The 12626-nt window shown below is 34.4% G+C and overlaps 1 protein-coding gene across 1 annotated transcript; it reads left to right on the forward strand.

The window, feature by feature from the left end:
• The first annotated feature begins 5039 nt into the window (after positions 1-5039).
• LOC129899016 (outer envelope pore protein 16, chloroplastic) lies at positions 5040-9783 on the forward strand. Its single transcript, XM_055973760.1, has 6 exons — positions 5040-5261; positions 5377-5428; positions 6572-6603; positions 7597-7630; positions 7758-7825; positions 9325-9783. The coding sequence occupies exons 1-6, from the start codon at positions 5148-5150 to the stop codon at positions 9463-9465; spliced, it is 441 nt and encodes a 146-aa protein (XP_055829735.1). The 5' UTR covers positions 5040-5147; the 3' UTR covers positions 9466-9783.
• The last annotated feature ends 2843 nt before the right edge of the window (positions 9784-12626 follow it).

Genomic DNA, 12626 nt, shown 5'->3' on the forward strand with positions numbered 1-12626 from the left:
TCAATCCACTTCACAATTTTACTCCTTATATCGAATAAATTAACTCAAAAATCTCCAATTATTGCTCCTGCAATATACAACAATGGACTCTTTCCCTTTCTCTCTCCATGGGAACAATTTTTCGTAGTCTTCATATCTACCCAACCGGTTCTTCTTCTCCCATTACTGCTTCTCCAACTTAAAAGAAATTACAAGATGAGGATTTAGTGAATATTGGAATTTCTCAAATTAAAAGAGATTAAACCTTGAACGACTTCAAATTAACTTTTTGGATTGAAATTAAATCGAATTCTTATTTTTTTTGGCTGATTTCATAAGAGAGAGTGATGAAATTTTTTTAAAACCTTCAACCAAAGACTCTTCTGAAAATTTGGGGAATATGGTGTATTTAAAAATAAATAAATTAATTATTAGAGAAAACACTACAACGTGCCACTTTTTAATTGGTTTTTGGAAGCAAATGATGCATTCACACGCCTCATCAGTGTGTTCACGAACATAGGAAGAAAATGGGTCAAAATGGTATATTTACAAATGTATTAAATAGTTTTGTGGGGTAATAAGACGCCCGCAAAGTTAAGGTGTTTTTTTGAAAAAATGGGACAACTTCAGTGGTGACTTTATGTCTTTTTCTCTATCAAATATAATAATAAAATTGAGATGAGATACACGAGATGAAATTAATATCAGATACACTGAATAAAATTAGAGAAAATAACGATTTTAGTCCCTGTGTTGTTGCATTATTTCAGTTTTAGTCTTTGTCTTATTTGACTATGCACATTTAACCTTCATTTATTTGAAGTGTGCGATTTTAGTCCTTGAAATTAACAAAAGTTAACTATTTATAATATCAATATAAAATAAAATAAAGGGTTGGTGATTTTAAATGCTTGAAGAATTATGTATATAAAAGAAAAATTATATTTTATTCATTAGCTCCATTTTATTTAGATGCTCTATGCACTTTTTTTTTTCCTTAGTGACTTGTTCTTCTTCTCTTTTTCAATAGTTACTAATCAAGGTCAAATACGATTACATTTGATGGTTTAGTAGATGGAGAGGTTCCTTAAGGCTATCAATGATGTCCTAACAACTTTCATTCTTTAAGAAATTAAACATTTAATTTTTATTAAATTTAATTTTTTACCCACATAATTCTTCAAGCATTTAGAATCACCAACCCTTCAATTTATTTTATTTTATATATTTCAAAATAATTATTTTGCTAAATAATTAACTTTTGTTAACTCCAAGGACCAAAATCGCACACTTCAAATAATTAAAGGTTAAATATGCATAGTCAAATAACACAATGACTAAAACTGGAATTATGCAATTACACAGGGACTAAAATCGCTATTTCCTCATAAAATTAATTTTTAATACACAAATACATGAAATTGATACTGAATTCACTGATACATAAAATTCGTGAAACTCAGTTACATAGGAAGATATGCAAGCGAGAGATTTAGTGTATTTCAGATACATAAGAGTCACACTAAAATACAATATATTCAAAATAAATTATACCTAATTTAATTCGCATATATTCATGATATATGTATTTAAGCCCTCAGATATATGTATATATAAATAAAAAGTGATATAAATAAATTTAATTAGTACCAAAAAACCCCTCTTGGAGCAAAGTCAAGAAATCTAGAAAAAATAAAATTGAATCTAATTAGGCTTCTAATTGGTCAGGAGCTCTTTTACCTTGAAAAATCATACAATTAACTCATGGGAGTTAGCTGCACCCACGAATGATATAAATACTACTGTTGTTTTTGGATCGATTTCTAGGTTTCGTCGTAAATCTAATTGGTTATTTCCAATTATGTAAATCAATAGTTCAAACCGCACTCAAAGGTAGGGCATTCAGTGGGATCCTTCATTTACATTTTTTTCTATCAATAATGTTTCTAAAACTCTTTGACCCTCGAATTTGGAGTATCATACTTCTAAGGATCCGTAGGATTAATTGTGGATCCAAGACAACAATAGAAATATTTGAATCTTAGGGTTCCAATACAGAGATCTTGTAGCACTTACTAATGTGGTCCTATCCAGTTAATGAAAAGGCTAGGCTGCAGCTATTTAAGCATCTAATGTAACGACCTAGCCTATCATTACTAAAAATATCTGCGGTAAAGGTATACGAATATCATTCGTCATAAGACTAGGATAAATTTCTTGGTACGTGAGTGCATTACCTATGAATTAAGGTCGTATTATGCTCCTATATCAAAGTTAAGTTGAAAGTATCTTTTCGATTTAGTTTAGGACTTGAGTTTAAACTAGAGTCAACTTCAAACGACCATAACTCTCTAGCTATAACGAATTAGGTGGTCCATGACCTATAAAATTAAAGGTCTATGAGTCTTCTTTCCAAAGGCACCAAATTTTCCTCATTTGGAGTTTGGAGTAAGAAGTAATGTCCATTTTACTAAGTATTTTCCATGCTGGGCCGCCAGAGCGAGATTTAGGTCGCCAGAGCGGGATCTGACGGATGAGAATGTAAATGAGGCATCTTTTTATCATCTCATTCTTTCCTTAAGTGTCGAAATAGATGAGGGTTATCCTAGAAATCCCTAAGAAGCTATTCTAGACTTGGAGAGAAGAGATTTCTAATGCAAGGAAGACTACAACCCACAGATTTCAGGCCTTTTCCATTGATTCTCCTTTCGAAAGTCAGGGATTGTGCTATAATCCTTTTATAATTGCTTGGAGCCTATGTAGGCTAGGTTTTCTTAGTTGAATAGTATAAATTTGTTCCTATTTCTTAATATAATATAGATTGACGGGAGATTTTATGCCTAGGCCTTCGCGCATAGAGTCTAGATGGTTAAATGATTGCCAATTGTTATTTAAAGTGGGAATGTATGTTGTGGGTCATGACTATTATGTGATTAGTGATAAAGACCTAATCTTTGAATGTTAATCTTGGTGAAACTATTAGAAGGCCAATGATTCTTGTGGAATTAAGTATAGACAATAGCTGGGTCATAATGGAATCCTGAGACTTGGAGATTATGAGCTATTAATGCATATAAGGATAAGATTATACAATAATTGTATGTATTTATGCTGATTATTCCCTGTGAATTACTTGAGTAATGCGAGTCATGAAATAAAGGGTAAATGTGAATGACTTAGTATTGATAGATCTCATGCCATGAACCTATTTGATGGCTTGTATCTGTAAGTTATGGTTTAGATTATATCATAGAGAGACTCTTAATAATGATTGAGTAATACTGTGATGTTTACCATGCATTTAATTGTTATGATTGGGTGAATGATATGTTGTTGTGATTTCTATAATTCCAAGACCATGAAATTCATAATCTTGAACTTGTTCTACCCAAAGTGATGCCTTGAATAAAGAAGACTTGCTGAGATATTCTTAATGAAGGGAAGATAGAATGAAACTAATGAAATGACTAATTATGAACAATTGCATGCAATAAACCTGTTACTTGATTGTGCAAGTATGTGAAATATTTGTTGTAGACATATAATTGTGGTTATAATTATGATATTGGATCGGGGGTCGCGTACCGACATATATATTGAATCTGGTGTCATATTCCGACACATATATTGAATCGGGTGTCACGTTCCGATACATATATGATTTGGGTATGGGTTCCATGAGAGAACCATTGTGTGACTATCATCTGTGAATTGATCTTGACTATATGGTTGATGATAGAGAAACTGACCCAAACATAATTGAACAAGCCCATCCTGTGCAGTAGTTGATATGAAAGGACCGAAGGTCTAAGTGTAGCTATGATAATTGTTATAATTGAGATTTACCTTTTGAAACTGTATATTGCTCCTGAAATAGTAAATTGATAATGTGTTCTGTGTATGCCTGTTCGGATTATGTTATGGGTGCTAGATGCGTCCGCATAGTAGTTATGAGGTTGTTGGTAAGCAAGTGGAAAACAATCAATGCGTTGTGAAGTGAGATTAATGAATTAATAGTCAGGTATTGTTGATGTCCTGTAGGCACATGAGTTAAATTGGGGATTGAGAGGTTATTCGGAGTTTCTGTCTCTGAGCAGGCCGCCCTAGCGGGAGGAATCCTGTTATGGCGAGGCCACTAGAGCTGGATAGGTCCTGCCATGGCGGGCCAGCACGGTTAGAAGGTGAGCCTTAGTTCCTCTAAATGTTTACCTCTTTCAAGTGAGATGTTAATTATCCTAGGTCCATGTGTTGGTGTGAAAACTAAATATAGTAGACGGGCTAGACAGAATTAGTAGTGGCCCGTAGTTTGGAAACTCCTCTATGTGATAGAAGGGCTAGGCCTTGATCTATATTAGAGTTGGCAGCAGACCAACTAGAAGGGATGAAAGTTAGGCTTGAACTACTTTAATGAGGTTAATGGGAATGATAATAGTTTGTGCATAAAGATTTGGCGAGTATATTTTCTTAAGAGCATGTCTTCTTCTTCTTATTTTTTTTATATTATGCAGTGGATATCGGGTTGACCGATGGTGCCTACCTGTACGTGTTGTTTGTATTGCTGCTACTCTTGTTATGCCACTTGGCATAATCTGGTTATAGAGTCAGTGATGTTTCTTAGGTAAAGACGAAGATGATTCTCCAACAGCTTCTACTCTTCTTTCCTTATGGTAGGAGCTGTGTCATTACCTTATTTCCATTTTGTATCTTTAAAAGCTCTTGTACCTGTTTAGACTAATATCATTGGGGTGTTATATTGTTTCTTTTAATAAACCATCAGAATTTATTTAAGTTGATATAAAGTGATTTCATAACTCTTTTGGCTTATTATTAGTAATTATTAAACTTCCGCATAATATTTTTTTTAGAATTCTTCTATCTAGATATTAGAGTAGGTGCCCATACACCACGATGAATTAGATCGCGACACTCAAAGTCTATTTTGATAAATTACTATGTCGAGATATAATTACATTTTAAATTAGAGAATAAATATGGACCGTTAGACGAGGAGGAAACAAGTGATTGCTGCGCGGCTGGCATCATTGGTATTTGTGGCCAAACAAACAAAAAAGCGATAAAAAGGAATAAATAGACCCTTTACCCCATAGAGTGAGTAAGCTGCGAGTGTAAAAGATAGAACAACAAACAACAAAGAAGAAGAAAAGATGCCGAGGAGTAGATTTGCAGGATCATTGATGTCTCCAAAGGTGGATGTTATCATTGATATGGGAAACCCTTTTCTAAATCACACTGTTGATGCTTTCTTGAAGATCGGCACTGTAATTATCTCTTCTTCTTCTTCTCTCTTTGTTTATTACCTCAAAAATCATTTTTTTTGTTCGATTTCTTGGATCTTGTGAACATGGGTTTGCTTAATTTTTATCATAATTTTAGGTTGCTGCCACCAAAACTGTTGCTGAAGAAACTTATGAAATGATCACTAAAGGTTTGATTTTTCTTTCTCTGATACCATTTCTTGAATACCCAATTTCAAATTAATCATTCATCTTTAATTAGTAGTATTACGTGTTTGGAGTGACTAGATTTTTTCAATTACCCAGTAATGACCTATGTTACATTGTTAGTTTTGATATGTTTCAATTGAGCTGGGAGTCTATCCGAATCGGTCTTTCTACTTTCAAAAAGTAGGGTCAAGACCGCATGCATACATACCACTCTCTCCGAACCTCACTTGTGGAATTACACTTAATATGTTGTTGTTGTTGACCTATGTTACATGGTTTGTTTGGATATGTTTCACTTGAGCTGAGAGTTCATCGGAAACACTCTTTCTTACTTTGAAAAAGTAGTGGAAGACTGCATACACACTACTCTCTCCGGACTCCACTTGTGGGATTACACCAAGTATGTTGTTGTTGACCTATGTTACACGGACTTGTTAAGGATGCATATACATCTATAACTATTCCATACTGTTTTCCCTAGTTGTTTTGGGTATATTTTTTAGAAATCAAAAAATGAAAATTGGGTATTTTTTTCAGCATATAAGTTTCCAGTTTCCACACCCATATCATACTAGTTACAATGAAGGATCCATGACATTGGTGATGTTTGATGTCATTTCTTGAAAGTAATAGTGGCTGATTTTAGTTTTTTTTTGATAACCGTCGTGTCCGGGACAACTTTCGCACACCTCGACTAATTTCGCGCGTTTACCTCCCACCATTAACTGGTACTACGTAACTCTGACCACCAAGGTTAGAACAAATGGAAAGTTTTCACCTAGTGTTTTTTGCTTCTGCTAGGATTTGAACTTGAGACTTCATGGTTGTCAACCTACTTCATTGACTACTAGACACACCCTTAAATGCCATAGTGGCTGATTTTGTTGGTAAAGGTTAATGCTTTTACTGTTTCGGTCCAATAACCACAGTAAGATCATCACTATTAATAGTTGAGGTAAAAATCCAATATTCTATTTTTGTTCTTTTTGTTCTTTTTGTTCTTTTTCTTCTTTTCTCCTGTTATAGTGAAGTGTAAATTCCTATGTTTTAAGTTACAAGCTTTTATATATAAAATTAGCCAGACTATTCAGCTCATTATTTTTCAATCAACATGGTCCTTGCAGGCAGTGTTTCAAGTCACAAGTTTGAGAAATCGGTGAGCATGCCTTAAACAATGTACATCATTTATTATATTTGTGCAAAATTCTAGTTGATTGTTTTAGAGGTGTTGTTTATTCAGTTCTATATAAGGGAGATGTTTTCTAATAAAATTTGGCTTGGTGATGTGATCCTCCTCTCATAGATTTGTTTGGCACCTACAGGGTGTGATTTCTAAAGAAGCCTTTCCTTGTCATTATTGAAGTAGAAAAAGCTCAGTTGGAACAGATATGGCTCTAATACTCTTTGCCTTATGTGTTCTGTACCATGAATTTGCCACTTCGGAAAATGAAGTCTCAAATTTCTATCATTCTTTGTGTCCTACTTACAAACAGAAACAACAAAACATTATTTTCTGCTCTTTACCGTGTCTTGACTGCTCCTGAAAATAGGGATAACATTTTTTTACTGTGCAAGTGTTTATCATATGCATCTCTGTCGAGTAGTGTAGTCTTCTTAACCTTTCAATATATCTGCTGATAAGTACACTCCTGGTGAGGGAGGTAAACAATATATTTTAGCCACACAAATTATACCTTTATTGCTGTTGATTCGTACCGATTACAGGCTCCTATGTACATCCTCCATATCCCACTGTATCTCGGCTAGTTTTCCTCTAGTTTAGGCCCGTTGTATGTGATGCACATGAAATGTTGCTTTACGGGCTTATCATTTAAATATCAATTTATGCAGAGTAAGCAAAAGTTGTAGCCAATATATTTTCCATCTACAATGTAGCTAACTGTAGGCCTAGCTTAGTTAAACCAAATTGTCCTGTTTATCCTAAAGACAGTTTACCGGACCTGAAATTGTTCTTTAGTAAAGTTTCGGGGTAAGAACAGCATTTCTCTTATACTTTGTTCCAACATTGTTTCAAATATTCACCACAGAACATAAGTGGCTATTGGGGAGGATGTAATTATATTGACTGAAAAAACAAATTGACCGACACGCTTGTTGCGTTTTAATTGAATTTTACCTCTTATTGCAGTTGAAGAAAATGTGTAAAGAAGGTGCTTATTGGGGTGAGTAACTGCACAAGCTCCACCCACATATAAATTTCAAAATGGATGGTTCGAAAGAATTTCTTAGTTTCCCAATTTCTTGAAACTTCCGAGTGGAATTTATTACAAATCTTGTCTCTTTAATCAGGAACTGTTGCTGGGGTATATGCTGGATTGGAGTATGGAGCTGAGAGAATTCGTGGAACCAGAGATTGGGTAATTTGTACTGCATTTTTATATGAATTTGCTCAACATATGCAAGTTGATTGCCTATACTATTTTACAACTTATAGCCTGTTGTCTCCACGACTCGTCTTGTTTCCTACTTGCTCAGTTGCTCTACATTGTCTTTTCTTTTAACCATGCTTGTGTTCAGATTCTTTTCTATCAACGTTCTTCGTGCTGGCCACTTCTCTGATTATGAGTGATAAATATTGCAGCAAGATCTTTAATATGATAATTATGATTCAGTAACTAACTAAACAAAGGAAAAGAAATTGTAATTCTGATAATAGAACTGGTTGTGGTGGTAACTGGTAACCAATTTAAAGGTCTAAATATAAATTTATTGTTGGTTATCACCATCGTGTCCTATCTGTGATAAGTACATACTTTGCTGTTAAACTGATATAAGATATAGAAGAACAAAGTAGAAGGACAAAAAAGCTTCTTTTTGGTTGCGAGTTATTTAACCTGCCATACAATGTAATTATGCATTCCTCAATGTTGCAGCAATGTTGATGAAAATAGTAATCCGTCTCTCCAAATTTATATGAATGGGTTCAGGGTATGAAAGTCAAAACACCTAATTTTTTGGGTGAATTCAGGCATATATTATTCAAGATTTTTTCGACAAAAAAATTTACATATATGGAAATTATATGAGAAGTAGTATAAGTGAACATAGTTAGTAATTTGAAAGGAGTTCGAGAAAATCGTAGTCAAAGAAAAAATTGTGTTTCTCCAAATACTAACACCTCCACATAAAATGGGATGGAGGGATTATTAAATTTGTAACGATGTTTAAAAGATGATGCTAGCGACTGACTGTAGTAGTGATTATCTGGTCATGGACTCAAAGTAACGATCGTTATAATGGTGGCTGGTAACTAACTGTTTGCAATAATGTAGGCATATATGAGACTAGTTCATCTTTTCTTTGTATCTTCTTTGTTCTTAAGTCGTACTGCTCTCTTCTGTTCATAACAGCAAGAAACTTAGCACAGAGAGGGGCTTTAGTTATGTTAAACCGACACATATGTCTTGAGCCTTTCTTTGGGGTGTGTAAAAGACAAGGTATGGAGAATAACTTGTTATATCATTCCAAGAGGTAAGCAATATAAATACATGTACATAAGGTTCTAATGAAGAAAAGAGATAAAAGAGGTTCCTACAATCTGCTATCAATGTATATATATGTGTTACGCACCTTCCTATGAAATAGTCTATGTAACGAGGTGTAATATTCACTAGTACTGACCATCATATATTCTATGTATTTATAGGACGGCAAACCAGAAATCTGATTATCTGACTAATTAATTTGCTCTTTTCTTTTATTGAAAATGATGCTTTTTGGTACGTATTACCTAATTTAATTAGGACGAGTGTCAACATTCACCGGTCCTACTGAAGAGGGTTGAAATTTTGAATTTTCTTTTCTGAAAAACAAGTCAATATCTTTTTTCGATTGGTTTCCTTCTCTCTTTTCGCAGAAAAATGCAATGATTGGGGGTGCATTGACAGGAGGTATCATATCTGCTGCAAGCAACAACAACAGAGACAAGATTGTAATGGATGCCATTACAGGAGCTGCTGTTGCTACTGCTGCAGAGTTCCTTAACTATCTCACATGAGTTGAGCAAAGAGAACTAAGAATTTACTTACCAAGCTGCTAAAAACATTGCTGTTAGTATTTGCTATATTTCTCTCTAATTGACTACTTTTTAAGTCAATCTACAATATAGCTAATCTTTTCAAATAATTGTCATGCCTTGTTTAGTATTTTGGTTGGTTATTCCTGTTATTTTCTTGATCTAAGGGTCTATCAAAAACCACCTCTCTACCTCCCAAGGTAAGGATAAGGTTTGCATACACACTATCCTCCTCAGACTTCACTTGTGAGATTACATTGGATATGTTATTGTTATATTGGATTTTGAGACGTGTCTAAATGGAGCAACATGAATAGTGTAGGATTCATTCGATGTATAGCTGATCCTCACTTTCTCAGCATTAAGGAGAGTAGCTGTTCTCAAGTATTTGCTTCAGATTTCAAGTTATCTGGGATGGAAAAAGATGAATCGTTAGCAGTTTCTCCTCCTTTCATTTAAGTTTGTTCTTTTGCTTCTTAACGTGGGGGTATTTTTTGGTTTCGTCTGGTCATTAATAACTTGATTATTTTTAGATAATAGTAGATGAATTGCTCCTCTCTATGTGACTATAGAGGACATTGATGTCACGCTTCGAGTCTACCCCTAGGCATGACCGGCACTTAGAAATCACTGTTGGTTCCCAATTGAATTTTTGACCTGGCTAACTACTAAGCGGAAGACTTAACTCATAAAAAATACTAACTCAGACGGGCATATATAAGAATGTAAACAATTCATCTCAAATAATGATCTCAAATACTCAAGTATATAGATGAAAAATGTTTTAAAACACATACTCTGAAAATTGAAAGAATTCAAATTTTATCTATCTAATCTATGAAGCCTCTAAAGCTGACTCTGAAAATAGATATCGGGACAGGACCGGGGCTACCTCAAAATACTAGTAAGTAAAGACTGAAGTAAAGACTCAAGAGCTCCTCTGAATGCAAAGAGGTCTCACCAAAAGCTGAATGAAAATTTGATCTTCAAAAATGCGCCTGTTGAGGATCTTTATCACCTGTGTCTGCATCATAAAATGATGCAACACCAAATGGCGTCAGGATATTGAATGTATGGTATGTAAGATAGTTGAAAAGAAACTACTTACTCAGGGATACTCAACTCAATGCATACTCAATAAACTCAACCCAATAAAGCATGCAATATATGAAATAGACAATGCTTTACAAAATATAAATAATAAATGCAACTCAGTATAAAAATAGTACTTTATTCTTTGGAAAGTTTTTCTAATCGACAACCATCACTATGAGTCTCGTGATGATACAACAAACTTTTGTCGTTGATATAACCGTCCAATACCTTGCCAGGATAGGGGACGCAACTCATCTCATGGATCCATATAAAAGCCCTCAATGAGGCTGGTGAGGAGTCCCTCGAATGAACGATACGATTTTATCCTAGGCTGGTTACGTAGTTTATGGGGTTCGAGTTATTCTATACTTTTACCTAAATCGGTGCTCAATACTACTCTCAAAAATATATTTATTATGCTCATATCTCAAGTGAGTGTATGTTTGAAATAACTCATTTAGTCTCATTGAACTTTTCTCAATAACTCAACTCTTCTCAACTCATCTCTTATCTTTTAAAAAGATTATACTCTCAACTCAATGAATACATTTAAAAACATAGTTGAACTTCTCAACACTCAAATAACTCATTTAGTCTCATTGGACTTTTCTCAATAACTCAACTCTTCTCTTTTAAAAAGATTATATTCTCAACTCAATGAATGCATTTAAAAACATACTCAATCTCAAAAATAGATATTTAAATGCATAATACTCAACTCATTTAGACTCAATAATGATCATGCTTAAAATAGTGAATATGAGACTTCCCAAAAGTCAAAACTCACTCATGCTTAAACTCTTTCTCAGTTAAAAGGTGAAATATATCATTCTTTAAACTCAAAGCAATGCATAAAAATAAATAATACAATTACTCAACAAGGGTTCATGTGAATGGAAACATGAACAATAATCTCAAGAACTCGAACTTATATGAATGATCTCAATATCAATAATGATATACAGAACTCAACGAAAGATTCACAATTAACTCAAAACTTCAATATACGTAACTAAAACTCAAACTCAAACTCAAATTTGACTGAATGAAGATGTAGGGCATGAGGACAAACTTAGTCCAACATTGTGATTAGCCTTATATATCTGGAACGACGATTATGTAAGCGAAACTCGAAGATCTTGCTTGAAAGTATTGAACCATAACTTTTCTCTCTCTCCAATCCTTACTCTCAAAATATTCTAAGTATTAATGAGAAAAAATCCTCGTTGGGTACTAATAAAAAACTAATTTTAGTCCCAAAACGTCTTGATTTTAATTTGAAAAAAGTGAGAAAAGACAGAAATACCCCCATTTAAAAACTGTCATTGATAGCTATGAGCTCTTCTACGGACCGTAGGTGGCTGGTTGTAGAACTTGGGTGTCAAATTAGGGGTTCACTGGCTAGGGGTCTCGATTGGTCTATGAGCCCTTTGATGGCTAGTAGGGACTCCTCATCTAACTCACTGGTGAAAAGGACTTGGGATCCACGGGCCATTCTACGATCCATAGAACTTATTACAAATCGTAGGACTGGTCGTAGGGTCGTGGTGCACATTCCAGTAGCTACTGGAATGTGACACTTTGTTCTACAACGGACTTTACGCGTTGTAGAAGGCTTGACGGGTTGTAACATTGGATCGTAGAAGTGGTCCTTGACCACTAGAATTTGGCTAAGTGTCAAGGGGTTCTACAAGCCCTTCGTTGTGACTCACAGAAAACTCTACGGGTCGTAGAGTGTGGCCGCAGACCTTTGACAGTTCACTTTTCTGAAATTTTCTCTTGGCTCCTGGGAATCGATCTAAGTTAAAATGCTACGGGGTGTTATAAATGATCTGACCACAGTTCGTCAATCATTTGATAAGACATTTTTTTATGGTTTTTCATCTGGTGTATTTGTGTTGGAGCTCGATTAATACGAATTCACACCGCGTAGGGCTTCATTCGGGGGGAAACGCTCCCTACTAATGAATTTTCATATTCAAGGCTCGAACTTGAAACCTCTGATTAAGGAATGAACAACCTTCATTTTTCGATATTCATTATGTTGG

Source organism: Solanum dulcamara, chromosome 8, assembly GCF_947179165.1.
Source record: "Solanum dulcamara chromosome 8, daSolDulc1.2, whole genome shotgun sequence".
Taxonomy (NCBI): domain Eukaryota; kingdom Viridiplantae; phylum Streptophyta; class Magnoliopsida; order Solanales; family Solanaceae; genus Solanum; species Solanum dulcamara.